Source organism: Anabrus simplex, chromosome 12 (genome assembly GCF_040414725.1).
Source record: "Anabrus simplex isolate iqAnaSimp1 chromosome 12, ASM4041472v1, whole genome shotgun sequence".
Classification (NCBI taxonomy): Eukaryota; Metazoa; Arthropoda; class Insecta; order Orthoptera; family Tettigoniidae; genus Anabrus; species Anabrus simplex.
In genome coordinates, this window is record NC_090276.1 from 15,792,979 (window position 1) to 15,811,350 (window position 18,372).

At 37.9% G+C, this 18,372-nt stretch overlaps 1 protein-coding gene across 3 annotated transcripts in view; it reads right to left on the minus strand.

Annotated features, from left to right (window-relative positions):
- Positions 1 to 15,963: 15,963 nt before the first annotated feature.
- The window catches only part of LOC136884411 (MOB kinase activator-like 2), a 604,905-nt gene continuing 602,496 nt past the window's right edge, over positions 15,964 to 18,372 (minus strand). For all 3 annotated transcript variants that reach the window (XM_068229932.1, XM_067156548.2, XM_067156549.2), the window contains exon 5: positions 15,964 to 16,752. In XM_068229932.1, the coding sequence (XP_068086033.1) occupies positions 16,283 to 16,752 (470 nt within the window). In that variant the 3' untranslated portion in view covers positions 15,964 to 16,282. The remainder of the gene's footprint in view (positions 16,753 to 18,372) is intronic.

Sequence of the window (18,372 nt, forward strand, 5' to 3'; positions counted from 1 at the left end):
AACATTAATTTAATAATTATTATTGTGACCATTCAAGGAGTCAATTTCGAGGTTTCGGTTCACTCACGGGCATGGAGTGCACAATGGTCTCTTCCTCAACCTTCAAAAACTAAACTATCTCTCAAAAAATAAGGTTCCTAGAAGGAAACCATAATTTAATTTAATTGACTGCAAATGTAAAAACATTTAAGCTCTTAGGCTTTTTTTCAATCGTGAAATTACCAGAGTTTCACCCCAGTGTATCAGTGGGCACAAGAGCTTAAAAGCCTAAAGAACTTACATGTTTTTAAACTATCTCTGCTTGGTTTCAACCCCCAATCTTGGGATCCAGAGGCTAGCAAATAGGGAGCATGTGAATAATACAACCTAAATAACACTTCAATTCAATGCTAGCCGCACTGGGAAGGAGCGTACGGATCTAGTCGTGAAAGCTCCGATGTCTAACTTTTAGTTTCCTCTGCAGGCAGGGATGTATTGAAGCACTGTTCAAGGAACTCCCTGTATATATTAAATATAAATAAACAATAAATTAATTACAGAATAAATAAAACTAACAGGATATCTACAAGACTAGGTCAGAGCAACGTGACCAAATCAAAGTAACAGGGAGATTGGAAGGAAAGACTGATACATAGCCTTGAAAGTTAACATTACAAAATATCTTCCCAATAAGTATTACCAATGGCAATATGAATCGAATATTGCTAGTTACCAACATTATCCTTCTCTGTGGATTTCCCATCACAACTGGTATTGTAATTTAGGCTGCTAGTCTGTTTCACAAGGCACTAGAAGCTCCTAAATCAAAACTAGAGTTCATCTACATACCCTGAAATCACTTATCAATAATGGAATAAACCTTGCTGTATTTCTAACTAACTCTATTAACTATAAATATCTGAGGCATATAGTTTCAAATCACGACAAATCTACCTGTACAGTACTTTACTTTCTGATGGGTAAATAGTGCTGTTGAGTTGCTGATCCTTCATCTTCATTCACCCTCTGATGAACTGATAAACGCTCCTATTACGAGGGCGTACCCCCCACCCAAAAAAAAACCCTGAATTATTTTTTAAAAGCTATATATTTTCAAATTGTTTACAAAACAACCTTATCCCCTTCAAAATACTCTCCATTACAACTAATTAATTTGTCCCACCGGTGCTTCCACTGTTCGAAACATTTTTTTAGTTCTCTTTAGAAATGGCTGACAGCCTTTCCATCATTTCTTTCTTGACCTTTTCAATGTTGTCAAATCAGTGTCCTTTCATGCCCCTTTTCATGCGTGGAAATAAGAAAAAGTCGCACTGAGCCAGGTCAGGCGTGGGGCAGCGGAACCATGCCATTTTTAGCCAAAAACTGTCTAACAGAGATGACTGTGTGTGCAGGTGCGTTGTTGTGGTGAAAGAACCAGTCTCCTGTCTGCCATAAATCGGGTCTTTTTTTTGAACACTGTTGCACGATCTTCTTCAATTTCCCAATAAAAGGTCTGCACGTCGTTCTCTTAAACCTGTCATCATGAAAAACTAAACAAGAACAAAACAGCGCTAGCAAAAACAATCACTGCAGATGAACAGAACAAGCCAGGTCGACAACACAGGCGGCACTGAACAGGCAATGAGTTGCACTATACACGCCTAGCGGCAGAAATGCGTACTACACAAGCTTCGTTCATGGCAATGTTATTCCGGTTATTTTTGGGTACCCCCTCATATTTTAAAATCTTTTGTGAAAAGCAGACTTTGTTATTAACATCTTGGAAAGAAGTATGAAATTATGAAATGGGAAGTCATTGGCCTTATGATTGGCAGTTGAGGGACAATTCCTAAGGAGACGCTAAACTTCCTAAGAATAAACAAAATCCCGGACATCATTATACAGACCATAGCGGACTCTGTGTTGAAAAATTCATTGGTGATTGGTAAGACACCGTTGTACTCCCTGAGTTGAACTAAAATATGAAAGAGAAAATCTGCCTGATGGTTGGCAATTTTAATCTTGAGTTATAACTCAAGCCCTGCTAAATCCAAACATCAGATAAAATAAATATTAACATGTGAACTGAATAAGAGGCCAATCTTTTGATTTCCTAATAGGGGCGGCTATCAGGTGGATTACCTCCCTCTTGTAATAGACCAATTTTGACTGGACTGGTCTGTTATGCCACAGACACCATCAACACACAATGAATAAAATGAACAGGAACTGCAGACGAGAAACACACACTCGGAAACAAGTATCACACCTGATGGCAACAAGAAATAAAATTTATTTTTTGCCTGTATTGTTGACCTTAACAAGTACTTTTAGGAGAATTCTACCGTTCTAATACAATTAAATTGTTTCTTTTCAGAATAACACTACATCAATGTCTGTTGAACATTGATGGCTGAAGATATCTTCCCATGAGGATGAAACATATACCATGATTCAGTGTTATTCTAAAAAGAATAAATTTAATTGTATTGTAAAGGTGAAATTCTCCTAAAAGTACCAGAACACTTGTTCTAATGATGACGGTGAAGAAAAACGGCTCCATCAAAAACACCACACAGATTGCTATTACTATGATAGAAAGAAGAAAGTTAGGAGCACGTAGCTGTGAGCTTGCATCCGGGACTTCGAACCCCACTGTCGGCAGCCCTGAAGATGGTTTTCCGTGGTTTCCCATTTTCATACCAGGCAAACACTGGGGCTATACCTTATTTAAGGCACGGATGCTTCCTTCGCACTTCTAGGTCTTTCCTATCCCATCGTCGCCATAAGACCTATCTGTGTCGGTGCGAAGGAAAAAACAAAGAAGAAATAGGACAAAGATCCCACTTACGTAGTTCAATCAGTAAAGAATGAATACAGGGTGCAGGAACAGTGCCGTGCAATAATAAGAGACTGTGAAAAAGGAGAATTAAAACAAGGTTAAGAATCAACCTTATAATTCGCAATTATCATCCTGACTCATACAGAGCAAGCAACGTAATATCGTCTTAGATGAGATCTTCTGCCCAAATGCCTCGAAAAGATACCCACACGACAGTGGCGACTCGTGGCTGTGAAGTTAGGTGAAGACATAGTAGTGAAAAGAAAATACACATATTTATCTTAATGATTGAACTCAGCATAAACATGAATCATACTGAAAACAGCACAGCTCTAAAGAAGGAAGTTCCCACTGGAAGAAGAAATATGTTGTCTCTCTCCTTTACTTCACCATGTGCTACTCTGCAGCATGAATTGTAGCAGGTGACGTCACGGTTGTCGTAGCAACCATCCAGCTAAACCACCGCCCCCAGAGGTGAGCAGCATGAGAGGAAGGGGCTTCTCCACTTCTCGGTCGTGCTGCCCAAACGCACACTGCGTTTGCTGCCAGAACAGCAAGAATAGGGCACCGTACAAATATATGTTCCTATTAAAACCAAATACATGATAAGGAGAATAAATATTCAAAATTATTCTGGTAAAATAATTGGAGAAATGACACTTCACCCACCGACTACCCCTCAATAGTTGCCCCTGCCCCACTAAGTCCTAAATCGAAGTTATGTTGTGGCACCCACCATTTTGCTGTCTAGTGGTTATGAAATATCAAGATCCATCAAAAACCGGATGCCAAATTTTGACATGAATAGAAAACAACACTCGCCACCGCTGCTCGAAAGAAAATAAAATATTGAACCAAGACCACGCAGAATAACAGCAAAGACTCCCTCCTGATAAATTATGAGTTTGATGTTACATTCCTATCCTCATTTCAATTGTCCTGATCACCTTTATCACCAGCAATGATTATCGGACAGTGTTTTTCCCTACACCATGTACATCAGGCGACATGCCATACAATAAAATGGCTAACTGAGAATGAATATGCTACACACACAAAATATTAGTTTGAAAAGTTCAAGATTTTCTGAACAAAGTTATCATAGTGTGGATACACTTTTGTTAATACAACGGAACTTGGATAATTTAAAGCTGAAGACGCTGGGGGAAAAGTTCAAAATATACAAAAATTCTTAATTCCAAAAGTTACATCTAAAATTAGTAACTATTTCCATTCTTAATCAAGATAAGTTGACTGATGGTATCCCAAACTATTTCACATTTTTAATTTTTTCTTCGACTTCTCAAATCTTTTTCTGCAGAAGTTTAAGACTTATACTGAACACAGTTCACTAAAAGACATAGCAGCACTGAAACTATATAATGCAGTCACACCCTTGCAATACAGTGAACAGCTAAAAGCTAAGTGATAACTAATGGGGCACATGTTAAACAATAGCAGAGGTGGCTTGGGAAAGTCCACATTCCAGCCCCGAGAACTACATTCTGACAAAAGATACAACCCCGGAGCAATGACATGTTTATACTAACTTTCGACAGACATTGCTGAACAAAGACTTTGAATTAAACAAAAAATTCTAATTCAACATAAGTTTTTAACATTGTGTTGTATAAGAATGTCAAGGGACTGCCAGAAAAATTTGAATTATCCACAAATTTGAATTTAAAACATTTGAATTAACCAGCTACTAATTGTGGAGTTTCTCATCTTACAGCACACTTGTACTGGTGACACAATAAAATGGCTATAGTCACTTTATCAGAGAAAATCATCTCCCACTGAGACGAATCAATGTTATTTTGACTGGAATTCATGGAAAATAAATACACAGTAAAATTTCTCTCCTCTTGCCAAAATAGAAACAGTCCATTTCTGAAACCATATGCTTCATTTGATCATTTCACACTATTACAACGCACAAAAGACTATAATACATTTCATTGAAGAAAGGAAATCCGTTCTAGAAATATGAACTTTCGAAGAGAGATAAGCAACGTTACACGATACTAAATACTACAACAGCACTATCACAATATTTTTCTTCACTTCATTAATAACAGGATTGCAAAAATACTGCTTCAAATTTAACCCTAGACATCTCTTAAACACTATGAGAAGAGATGCTACTTTTAACACTGAAAAAGAATATTTATCTGTAGTTACAGGCTAAGAGAGACACGGTAAGCCAGCACTGTTTACGCTTAAAGTAGATCACGTAACCCAGCCATCAGATCCGAACTTTAGTTTGTACAGCTGGATGAAAATGCACTTCTGAACAAGCTTCCAGTTGATAATCAGTAATTTGTTTTGTAATCATGTGGTTTGACCTCTGTGTCATACCGAAAAATCTCTCTGATATATACCGTACAAGTCTCAAACTGAGAGCAATGGCAATACCTTCAAAAACTACCAAATTTATTCTGCCTCTGAACTCATCCAATCAGCATGCAGTGGGAATAATCTCACCAGTTGATGCGAGTGACCCTGATATAACTGTGGAGCAGAAAGTAGGTTATCGGATAATATATATACTGTAATTCAGAAATATTCAGTTCAAAATTTCTAACATTTAGACAGGATAGAGGATTAAAAGGAGGGGGAATTTTCATTTGTGTTAGGTCAGAGCTAAACAGTATGTTAAAATGGGTTCTCAATGACTGCGGAATAACTGAGATGGAAGTAAATAATGCACCCAATAAACAAAATATTCATTATTGGAGATTATCGCCCACCAAAATCAAGTTTAAACACAATCACTTATTCAGAATTGACATGTGCTAATATAAGGTAAGGGAAAAGAACTATAATTGCAGGGGATCATAATCTACCATCAGTAAACTGGACTGGGTCAACTATGGGGGGCCTATCGCAGGAAGCAGTTAACTTATTAGTGTGTAATAATGGCTTTTCCCAAGTCGTTACAAAGAACGTGCATAAACGAGCATTTGTAGATGTTTTTCTAGTCAGATCGGACGACATAGTTATATCTTGTGACGTAATTCAGGGGATTAGTAATCGGACTACAGTGGTACACAATCTCTCTTGGGGAACTTGTATTATGGGGCACCTGGGTATTTCTAAGACTATTTGGTGCTATGCAAGGAGAGACTCCATAGGTTTTCAAAACTATCTGAGGTTGTGCTATACTAATTGGTTAAAGGAGGGCAAGGAGATGGACAACATTTGGGAGCATTTCAAAACCATATTAAATATGGGACTGAATAAATTTGTTCCCAAAAAGATAATTAGGGAAAATTCAGATCCACCGTACTACACTGAGACTATTAGGAAGCTTAAACGCAATAGTAGAAGAGCGCTAAACACAAGAAGCAATAATGATGCATGTAAAGCGGAGTATAGAAGTTTAGTGAAGCATTTGCTAGCAGAAAGGAAAGTGGCTGAAGAGAAATATCTTGACAATATCCTAAATGAACATCAAAATTTCTGGAACCATTTTTTCAAATATATACGAAGATTGAAGGGAGAGAACAAGTCAATGCCTTCTCTTTATATAGGAGGGAATTTACTGGCAACAACAGATACATATAAAGTGGAAGCATTAAATAAGCACTATGGAAAGGTTTTTAATCCAGTGGCACAGTATTCGGGGACAATTTTCCAAATTAAAACTTCATTATTGTGTATAGGTCTTTCCAAACTTAAAAAAAAAATTGTGGGTCAGATTCCATTTCCTGAGAGGCATTTAAACTCTGCCATGAAGCGATCCTACCGTACTTAATAAGAATCTTCAATATATCACTGAACAATATCAAGGTTCCAGATGATTGGAAATCTGCCATTCTAGTTCCTATTCACAAAGGAGGTGATGAGCGACTTGAATAACAACAGACTGGTAAGTTTGACGTCAATCATATGCAAACAAATGGAGCAATAAATAATAGATTATTTGAGGTTAGAATGGGATTCTTCTGGAATGATATTTAAGGGGCAGCATGGTTCAATATATATCGGATAAGCTCGACAATGGGTCAAGGATTGATGCAGCAGTAATTGATTTTGCTAAGGCATTCAATCTTGTGCCACAAGACATCCTCCTTAACAAATTAGCACATATAGACACTGACATCAGATTGGTGAAATGGATACAAATGGAAGATCTCAGAGGGTGCGCGTGGGAAAAACGCTATCTTCTCCAGTAAACGTTATACGTATCTGGTGTAGCTCAGGGTAGCAATATTGGGCCAATTCTTTTCATACGTTTCATGAATATTACACCTGATTTCATCAAATTGGAAGTGCGCCTCTTTGCTGATGATTGCATCATATACTGGGAAATAAAGACAGAGGAGGACGAACTATTGCTTAGCAGGATTTAGATACGATTAAAAAATGGGCGCGTGAAAATTGAATGACAATCCACAGCAAAAAAGCAATACTTAAGTTGTGTGTGAGTTTGTATATGATAATGCTGGATTTAGAACTTTTAACTAGTAGTATTTCTTGTAATTTTTTTTCCGTGGAATTGCTTGTTGTACTCTTGTTGTTGTTCTTCTTGTTGTTTTTGTTGTATAATTATGTTTACTTTACTTTATTATTACATTACTGTAAGTGTCCATTGCCACTGGGATATTTTCCATTTGCAATGTATTTGTTAAAAATAATAATTTTTTCAAAATAAAATTTGTCCACAGAAATGAAGAATTCTTTGAACATGAAGTTCATCAGGATCGATTTATTCATTCTATTGTCCATCTATGATATTCTTAACATTCTCCTATGCATTTGCGAGGATCAGTTCTTTTTTTGATGCTCAGTATATACTGTAATACAAAAATTGCTGAATAATTCACTACATTATTCGAACCTTCATTTTTTTTTCCATTAACAGAGAACATAATTCAATTACAAGAGATGTATTTTTGTGAAAATGTATTTCTAGACTAGTTTCTTTGGATTTCAGCATAAAATTCCATATACCATTGCAGTCGGGGCACTGGAATACTGTACAAGTGTCAGATGAAATAAAATTAGCTAGATTTTTCCTCATTTAACAAGTTCCATAACAATATCCAGTCTAAATATCACAAAGTAAGTTTGCTTGCAATGCATGAGTTATTGTTTGTGTATGTCTGACCTCTGACAGAAATAACAACTTAGGACTAAAATTAGCACTATTTTTAGGGGAAGAATCAAAATTCCACAATATTGCAGATATAGTGGAATAACTTTTTCTCCACTTTATGTTGTCAACTGCTAAACATAACGACTGACACATACACTAACTGTGCTACTCCATTAAGCTAGTTTGCTACTCGAATATTCCTGTGCTTTCACTCATAACCACAATTCTTTACAGAAATAACGTCTCATCAATAGACTATTAAGACAGAGACTAAAAGATGAACAAGTTTTCAGTCCACTGCACTAAAGCAAAAGTAGGAGAGAAATCACACTGAGAAGTATAGCTTGGTTTTATCAGGACGGTCTTATCTTTCCTCCACATCAGATTATAAGTACATTCTCGCACACTTGCCTAGAAACACACAACATCAATTCTGTACAAGAACATCTTATGTACAAAAAGAGTCAGGTTAGGTCGACTCCAGTTTGCTTAGCATTAAGTTCTGTTTTGTTCACGTTTTTGTATGTTTTTCTTACAAAATACATTAACAACAACCACAGACTTGCTCTCCAAAGAAGCAAATTTAACCATATTTTTAAAAATACTCAAAATTCCTCAGACAGATTTAATTACAAACAATATATATATATATATATCCCTCAGCAAAGGATAAGGGAGCCAAAGAACATTCAAACTGTGTACCACACAATTACAAGAGTAGATTTTCAGGTGGATGATCACCAGAAAATGGCAATGCAATGAAAAAAAAAGAACGACGATTTAGTACAAATTATTTATTATTTTTCAAAAAATGGAGAGAACATCCACAGCTTTCAACAAATTCAGTATCAGCTTCAGTAATTACAGAACCTTCACCATGGTTATCAAATTGTACTCCCGCTTAAAACAATAATCATTAAACTCTGTAATAGATGGTCCTCAAGAAGAGTTTAATATTGACTAGTTATCTTTGACAAGTTATGTTGGCGAGATGGGGATCCATCGTCAAATTTCCTCTGCTACAGGATACCATACAACCTAGCAGCAGTCCACAGCACAGTGAACTTCATAGTAGACAAAAGACAGCATACATAAAGGCCTGGACTAGAATGACCAAGCGGAGTCTAAGGCTTAACAGAACCCAAGCCCGAGTCACTACTACAAACCAAAAAACAAAGAAGACTGGTAAATGAAGTCAAAAAATCAGTAGCACCCACAGCAGCAACATAACAAATCTAATAGTGGTAGCAGCCAAGATATCTTTCATATTATATACCGAGAAATTCAACAAAGTGTATTTCTCCACATTGTGACACATCCGTAACATGCTATAAATCTGCTTTACAGAGAAGTAATGCAATTCCTTGATTCGTAGGGAGAACATACAGGTACGTAATAATAATAATAATAATAATAATAATAATAATAATAATAATAATAATAATAATAATAATAATAATAATAATAATAACTATTTATCAGCACTCTATTTGGCAATACAAAAAAGCAATACAGTACACATGTGAAGCTGGGATGTTCTTTCCAAGACCAATGGCTGTTTTCCAGGACGGTTTGGCATTGCCTTTCTCTAACAGCCATTCTTTTTCCTGTATTGTCATACTCAAAAGTCTAGCAGGGACCTTCTATATGCCCAAAACATCACTGAAGAGTAGTCAAATACTTGATTACAAATAAAAACATTTCTTGGAGAGCCAATTGTCAGAGATTGTTTTCAAAGTAAGAAAGAAAACAAACAAACAAAATTGTTGAAAGAAATAAATTATTCTAGATTTTTGCAATAGACATTCTTATCAGTTTAGGAACACTTCTTTGATTTAATGTGCATTTACCAATCAAAACTGCCTGAAATTCACACACTTGTCCAACAGAAAATGTGTCAAAATTACAGGTGTGTAAATTACTTGAGGAAGTCTGTGTAAATATACACTTGATTACAAATGTATTTAGAATACATCTAACAAGTTGCACACAAATTAAAGAAGTAACATGAGGCATTTGTCATTTCGTGAGGAAACACTTGTACCTTGCTCTGTTGATGATTTAATGTATTCCAGCAGGTCATCTTCGACATTAGAAGACTTTTACAGTATCTGAAATAAAAAATGTTGCACGAGACTTATAAATTTCTTGAAATGAAATTCTCTACATCTAGCAGTATCACACATTGAAATATTATACTCCACTTCTCTGTCCCATGTTTTATGGTGTGAATGATTACCTACTGCATAGAGAGGTGCAATATTTCTATAGTATTTGCCCTTTATGTATTAGCAAAACTATTTATGAAACTGTGTATATATGCACCAGGATTCTTTTTTCTTAATGTATGTACCATTTACCATTTGTCATAATATAGTTTCTAGTAAAAGTTGACAGGTATTCATGTTAATTTGGTGAGATACAGGTTCTTATACTGTCCATTCACGGATATTGGTGAAAAGCATTTCTTGATAAGTTTCTTGTAATTAAATTTCAGCACAAAATTCATCAACATACCACTGCAGTTAACTGACTAACTGGAATATTGTGCTTCTGTCACAAGAAACTTAAAAAATGTTGCATTTTTCCTCACTTAACAAGTCACACAAAATTATCCTGTCTCAATATTATTTGCATACATCAGATTTCTGAAAGGCATAGCAACATATTAGATGTAGGATGGTAATAAAAACTGAAACAGCTACTATGGCTGGACAGAGGCTTAATATTTATAACTGTACCTGCCTTACTGGAGTAGATAAACAATGGTGACGATAATTCAAATCATAGCTGTGAGAAACAAAGAAGTTTGAACTGCATCTCTCTTAGCCAAGTCTCTCCATATTTGTTTTTTTTTTTCAGAGTCTGATGAACTACAAGTCCTATTGGGAACCATTCCTTTCGCAAGTCAAATACAGCTAGGGGAGAAGAAAAAATAAAAAAATAAAAAAACTCTGAACATAGTTGACTAAAACCAAATTTTAAAGGTTTTATTGCTTAAAATGTTTAGAAAATACTGAACTGGACTTACAGTAGAGTCTCCGTAATTTCACGTGAATGGGACAGAGACAACCTCAAACTATAGAAAGAAAAAAAAATCGGACTTATAAAATTAAATGAAAAAGAAAAGGAGAATTCTCAGGAAGATCCCAGTAAAGGAAGATGAAGAATTCCGCAGACGGCACAATTCAGAGCTCAACGAACACAAAGAGAGGCTCTCTAATTGTGCTAGGAAAAGAAGAGTAGCCTTCTATGGACATATAGTAAGACTGCCTTCCAAAAGACTAACCAATTGCATGCTCATCTTCTGGCAGAACAAGAAGATCAGTACCACTTGGCTGACAGAGACTGAGAAGGGCGTTAAAGAACTTGGAATATCAGATCTTGAAGACAGGGGACTTCCTTCAGGGTATGTCGTACATGGATTTCAGGAAAAACCACGGACGAAAAGTACCCCTTGGACAGATCAAAGAAAGGAGTTACACTGGCAGAAAATGCACCAATACTGGGCAAAGATCAAAGCCCAATAGTTGAACAAGCGTGGTCCAGACTAGGCCCATTCGAACCAAGAAGGTTGTCCATGTAGGTCACCTCGGGCTGTTGCCAACATTACACACAGCTGCCCCTACTGCAGCGTGCCCCTCACTATCGCTCATCAGTGGTACAGTATCTGTCGTATCCTCGTCCCTTTCACACTGAGTTAGTGAACTGTGATGGACGTATCTGCACTTTCCAGTTGTTCATCACCTTTTAACCAGTCGCCTGCCAGGCTGCATTCAAGATCCCATGTATTGTGCTCAGCTTCTGCCTTGTGTAATACACTCGTGCACCAAAAACTAGCAATTTATTATTTTGTTAATTCAAATTTTTTAGCTTGGATTTATAGGAATACTGAACTATAAAGACTCAAAATACCAAGACTCTGCTGTGTATTTCACTCTAAGGACACTGTCTATGTTTGAAATATTGAAAGCCTCTGCTGTAGCAAAGAGAAATGGCCCATAAAAGCACCCAAGTCAGTCTTTGCTTAGATCTTCTAACCAGGTTATAAATTATTGTGAACCGACACAGGAAATCATCAAAAATATAGTGCACCTATACCTTACAGAGCTATTATTACTGAGCTGATGCACCAATATCAACTAAGGCAGACTGCACTTGTCTGCACTGTGCAGGTTGCATGCCAGTGGTATGACAGCAGGTAGCTAACGTTATAGTAACAAGTAAAGTGCTGTCCACTGTCAGGTGGATTGCCAGTGTTGCCACTGACATGCATGTGGTACTACACAACCATCAGACTGCATCTAACTTTTTACATATGCTACAGAATGAGAAGTACTGAAGCAGTCTAGTTTTCAGTTTAATTCGTCTGAAAACAAGAAACTATCCTCAATTTTAACATCTGACAGTTAGTAGAAGATATAGATGTTGATTCCCATAGGGAACCTGAAATATTTGTCCCAAATGAGTAAATTTATAATACCAATATAAATGATCCGTTATTGGACATTATAAATTTTCCAGCTAACTCATTCCTGGTTGCCAGCATCGAGCCGCTGGCTCCAAGTAGCCTACGCAGTGGCCTCCACAGTATGCACTAGCCATGCATCTGGCTGGGTGCGCTAAGTACCAACCAACGAGCCCAACTTAGCACACGTGGGTGAAGTGATCATTACAATTACCCATTGAGTAATTATTCAAATAAATGAATATAGGAGTAACTTTGGAATGCACTGCTTACTACAGCTATTAACTATTTGTAGACTCAAGTACGCAATTTAATATTTACATACTTTACATAATTGTTTACATAATTTTGTTACTATTTAGCAAATTCTGTGTTAAAATTACATTTCGATTAATTTGTAGAACAGGTTTTGAAAACTAACCTCAGTGTTACTGTACTTTGAAACTTCTGCAGATAATTGAGTAACTACAGTATACCGTAATATGTATATATTTTGTGTACATACAGTAAAATAACTGTTTAATGTAAATTACAAACATTACTTCATTAGCATAATTCAAAGCTTAACTACAAAGCCAGTCCTGAGGTGGGACTGAATTTGCAATGAAGCGAAACCTGGACAGTAAGAAAGGCTGAGCGCCGAAGAATAGATGCATTTGAACTATGGTGTTGGAGAAAACTCCTTAGAGTTCCGTGGACTGCGAAGAGATCTAATAAGTCCATATTACAGGAAATCAACCCAGGCTGTTCACTGGAAGGTCAAATACTCAGGCAAAAACTAAAGTACTTCAGTCATATCATGAGAAAACATGATTCACTGGAAAAGACCTTAATGCTGGGGAAGACTGATGGTAACAGGAGAAGAGGGCGACAACGGATGAGGTGGATTGATGACATCAAGGAAGCCACGGCTCTCAATTTAGAAAGACTTCGGAAAATAGTATACGACAGGAAGAAATGGCGCACTTTGGTCTATGGGGTCACGGAGAGTCGAAAGCGACTAAACGACTAACAACAAGTCTTTTGTAGTTTTCTGAAGAGAATGTTCTGCAATACCTACTGTAGTTATAAACGCTACCTGTAATGGTTATAGCGTCCGCCATGCCAAGTCGCTACGCGCCGGGGGCGTCATCGTATCGGCCCCACCCCCCCTACGCTCGAGCGCGCCAATCACGAGCAACACTTCGTGCTAGGCCGGCCCCCTCGCCTCCGTCCGCGGTCCCACAGCAGAGCAAGATGGAAATTACTCGACTATCAATCTGGAGTCTTCTATCTTGTGAGGTTCCTGGATACATCTAGCATCCGGACTGCTCTGGAAGGCCCAGAGCAGGTATATAAGAGAGGAACGACCTGCCTGGAGTCAGTGAGTAAGAGTGAGCTTGAGTTCGCTGGAGCGCAGTCACTGATGGACTGGGAGAGTGCAGCCTGATGGAGCATCTGCCTGTTGCAGCCGAGGGCTCGTTCCTGTTTCCCTGATGTCGTGTGTGTGTGTCCCTTGAGGCTGGCTGCTGGAGGAGAACCTGGAGTGCTCTGGACCAGCGCAAAGGGAACACTGGGTGTCAACGTGTGCGGACTGCGAACAGGGTTCGACGGATTGAGTGAACAGCGGATACTATCCCGACCTGCGAGACTGACGTGTAGACTGTGGACCGTGACAGAGAGAGAGAGAGTGTGTGTGTGTGCATGCATGGACAGTATTAAAGTACACAGAGTCATTTAGAAAATAGAGAGAGAGAGAGAGAGAGCGCGAACTGTGTGAGTGTACTCGTGTAAGTTGTAATCTCGGCTATCGCACGCGCGCGTGCGTGCGTGCGTGCGTGTAAATCTCTAATTGTAGTGCTAAGTTAATAAATCTTAGAAATAGGTTCCTACCAGGTTCTGTACTCATTTATTCACTTATCTACCCCGCCAACACGTAACAATATTTTGGAGGCTATCAGCTGTTAGACATGGCAACAATACAGTAGATACCAGTACAACAAAGGGCTATGTTACATAGATGACATACCAGCTGAGCTACACAACATATGCATGAAACTTGCACATAACAGATATGTGTGCGGCCTGCCTAATATGGCAACAAGTGTAAGGTACTGTTCTTCAAAAGTATTTCATACTTCCTGATAAGCTAAAGGCAATAACCTCATTTAGGAAGGTAAAAGAACAAAGAAGTAGCCATCAGTGAAAAGAAAATCAGAAGTAGAAGTAGTATAGGATGATTTTTTTTTTTTTTTTATAGACACGCTTCCCACAGAACTATGAAGGAATTCTATAGTGGAGTAAATGCAGTCCAAACATAACTTATTTTCTTAAAACTGGATCTCGGTAAAAACTTGAAAGTATCCTTACAGTGGCATTTACAAGAGTTGACACCTAATTTTATCTAACCGCAAACATATTCTGAGAGTAAATTAGTATCTAAAATAACCTACAAAAGAGCAATTAATTCTGTACCTGCTCTAAAATGATTTGGAGTAACTGTGGAGACTCCATATTCTTAAATAAATTTTTTTTTAACCATGAAATTTTTGAATCCAGATCTGGCTTGATAATACCATATGTGCTAATAATTTATCCCATTGTATAACCCACCCATCCTAACTTTAAGAAGGAAATTCTCTTTTTTTTAAACATTAATTTGTTTTTATTTGCTAGAAATGAATCCTATATAAAATTCCAATTTGTCTTAAAACAATGCTAACTAATCTTTGCCCTAGTCTCGGACTCTGTTGAAACAGCAAGATCTTCGTATTGCCTCTTTTCATTCACATAATCGCGCAGTCTATTTCAACGTATGCATGTTTTTTGTTTTGTTCTTTTTTTTTAGCTAAAAGATGGCCGGAATTACCAGTTATTTCTCAAATTCGGCCATTTTACCCCCCCCCCCCCCAGTCGTGACTGCAACTTTCACTAATATTGCACTTTCTTCACGCTACGCGATTTCCAATATTCTTTGCTTCTTCAATAATACAAAGCTTTTGTTTAGCCATGAACAAGCAATAAGAGAACTTGTTGCACTTTCAGCCATACTTAACACGTAATTGACGCCTCTCTTTTAACTAGTTAACTTATTCCGGGTGCAACGATGAACACAAATGATATACAGATATTACGAGGTTGGTAACAACCTTATCTCGAATAATGCACACACCTGCAATCTATTTGTGCCAACTTCTGAAAAAAAAATTGCACAGAGTATTTGTGTATATATGGAATTAGTATGACGCACATTCCACCAACTGATAAAAACCTCATTAGTATCTTGTTCCTCAAATTGGACAGTATTAAAGTACAGAAAGTCGTTTAGAAAATATAGAGTTAAACAAAATCCTCAAGTACAGTCTCTGTAACAGTTTCAAAGATCATCATGTCAGAAAACTGAATTTAACACTACAACATTTTACATATGAACAGAACGTCCTTGGATTAAATCTCCCTCCGTATCAAATAATAAATCCAATATTATCCAAGTTTTTGACTATCTTAGTTTGTACATGTACTCCAACAAATCACAGTACTGAATCTAACGATATCCGAAAACTCAAACATACAACAGCATCAACATCACCATTATTAAAAATAATAATATTATGGTTTTATTTTCTCTTTTCCAAGTGTGCAAACGGTCACAAAAGACTGTTTGCTACAATAATCGAGGTATACAAAAAAACCTTATTTACAGCCACTCTGAGGCAACACAGCAGACTTCATTTATATACAAGACATTCCTCTGTTTACAGCGCAAGGCATACACAAACAAAAAGAATTCCAGTCCGAGATACATTTCAACACGAGCATCATGACAAATGCTTACTCCTTGCAGTGCAGGGGGGACAAAACAACTTTAACAACACTGGTTTTCTCCTCTCTTATCTTTCTCCTTCGCCTTCTAAGACGCCAACTCTTGGGCGTCAACACCCAATTCGCTCGTAGCACTATTTCTGCCATCCGCCGCTGTCGTCTTCCAAACGTCTTTCTCTACAACGGAGGCATTAGTCGCTAGAATGAGATCAGGGGGTTGTTTGTTTAAGTCGTCTGCCTCTTGTTCGCGATCCGACCCTTCACCCTTTTGCTCACCCTCCCCTTCACTTGAAACTGGGTCTGCCGGGTTGGCGGAATTGTCCGAATGCACTCTGAGGGCCACCTCGAGGTCTTGCAGAATATCCGTCTCCTTGCTCTCAATGAGCTGGAACCGATGATTGAAGAGAGTGAGGTGGGCAAAGACACAGTTTAGGTGTGCGTGAAGGTTCAGAAGTACCACCTCCCGGAAGTGACAATGGTACAGATGCGCCAACACGTGGAACAGCAGCCGAAGTATCTTGCGCACGATCGACTCAAATGAGCTAGGAAACTCGTTCGCTGAAAACAAAACAAAACGTGCACATGATAACAAGTGTGAGAGGACAAAAGATCACTTACATGCACTCAAATTTTAAACTAAAAATCAAATTTATTCCTTCAGATATCTGTTTTCTCATAAGGACATGGATGATTAACCACAAGAGCAGATGCAAACAAAACAAATAAACAAAATGTTTTCTCTGAAAAATAAGGATGTTCTGTTTGGGATGCCATAAAAATTCAACATTTTAGAACAAGCCAAGAATACAGGTCGAAAGGATTCATCATGCTGACCACATGTCACTTCATAATCTGCATGCCTTCGGGCCGAGCAGCAATCGCTTGGTAGGCTAAGGTGTGTCAGGACTGTAGCGTTATCTTTGATGGTACTATATAATTATCGGGTGAGTTGGCCACGCGGTTAGGGGGGCGCAGCTGTGAGCTTGAATCCAGCAGATAGTGGGTTCGAATCCCACTATCGGCAGCCCTGAAGATGGTTTTCCGTGGTTTACCATTTTCACACCAGGCAAATGCTGGGTCTGTACCTTAATTAAGGCCACGGTCGCATCCTTCCAACTCCTAGGTCTTTCCTCTACCATCGTCGCCATAAGACCTATCTGTGTCGGAGCGACGTAAAGCCACTAGCAAAATATATATATATATATATGCAGCCCACCAGTCCATTGGGTCTCCAATATATATATATATATATAATTGGGCAGTTTAGAGAGTAAGGAGACCGAGCTGTCAGGGTTTACCGCCACATCGAAATGGACAAACATGCATGTGGTTCATGCAGCCCACCAGTTTTCCAGGATGGTAGTCATTCGACAGCAATGCCTTCAGTGCCTTCTGTGGTATGGTCAACAGTGAGGCAGAGGTAGTGTCCATTGGGTCTCCAAATTCACCACACCCGGCATTCCCAGACATTTTCATGCAGGAGTTCACAGATGTGCCAACTTTCAAAAGTAAAAAATCAGATTCTTTTTTCAGCATATCCTGACATGTAACGACACATCATTGATGATGTAACTTTGAAGAATATTTAATACATTATAGTAATGAATTACGTAATTTCTCATATCAATTATTTAATTATTTATTTATAAACACTGACATATTGCATGTATCTAAGCTTTATAACATATGACTCTTCACTGTAACTATCTTAGGCCTCTTATAAATTTCTGAACTAGATTTAGGCTCAAAGCACAAGCCTTGTAGAACGGGTTTTAAGGTTTAATTTTTTTACAGAATTCTTTTTCAGGAAGCTATGATCTGAACTGAGTTTTTGTCCTTGTAAATATGCTTTAAAAAATAGTCTCACAGTCAGCACTGCTATGTGAAAATAAAAAGCATTACATTGGAGATTCTGGCTGATTGCATCTGTCTTCCCAGTGCCCACTGAACTTCAATTGTCTCCAGCTACTGAAAGAATGAGGAAAAACCTGGGATTTTCAAAAAATACAGGAATACTAAATCTGTTCTCAAAATCGGGATATAAGTATCCGCAGTCAGGAGGGAGGGGGCAAGGACCAAAAATAGGGAGTCTCCCGCTTAAATCGGGGGGGTAAGCACATCTGGGTGCATGAAGTCACACACGAGGGACAAAATTCAATAAACCTGCAAGATCTACGG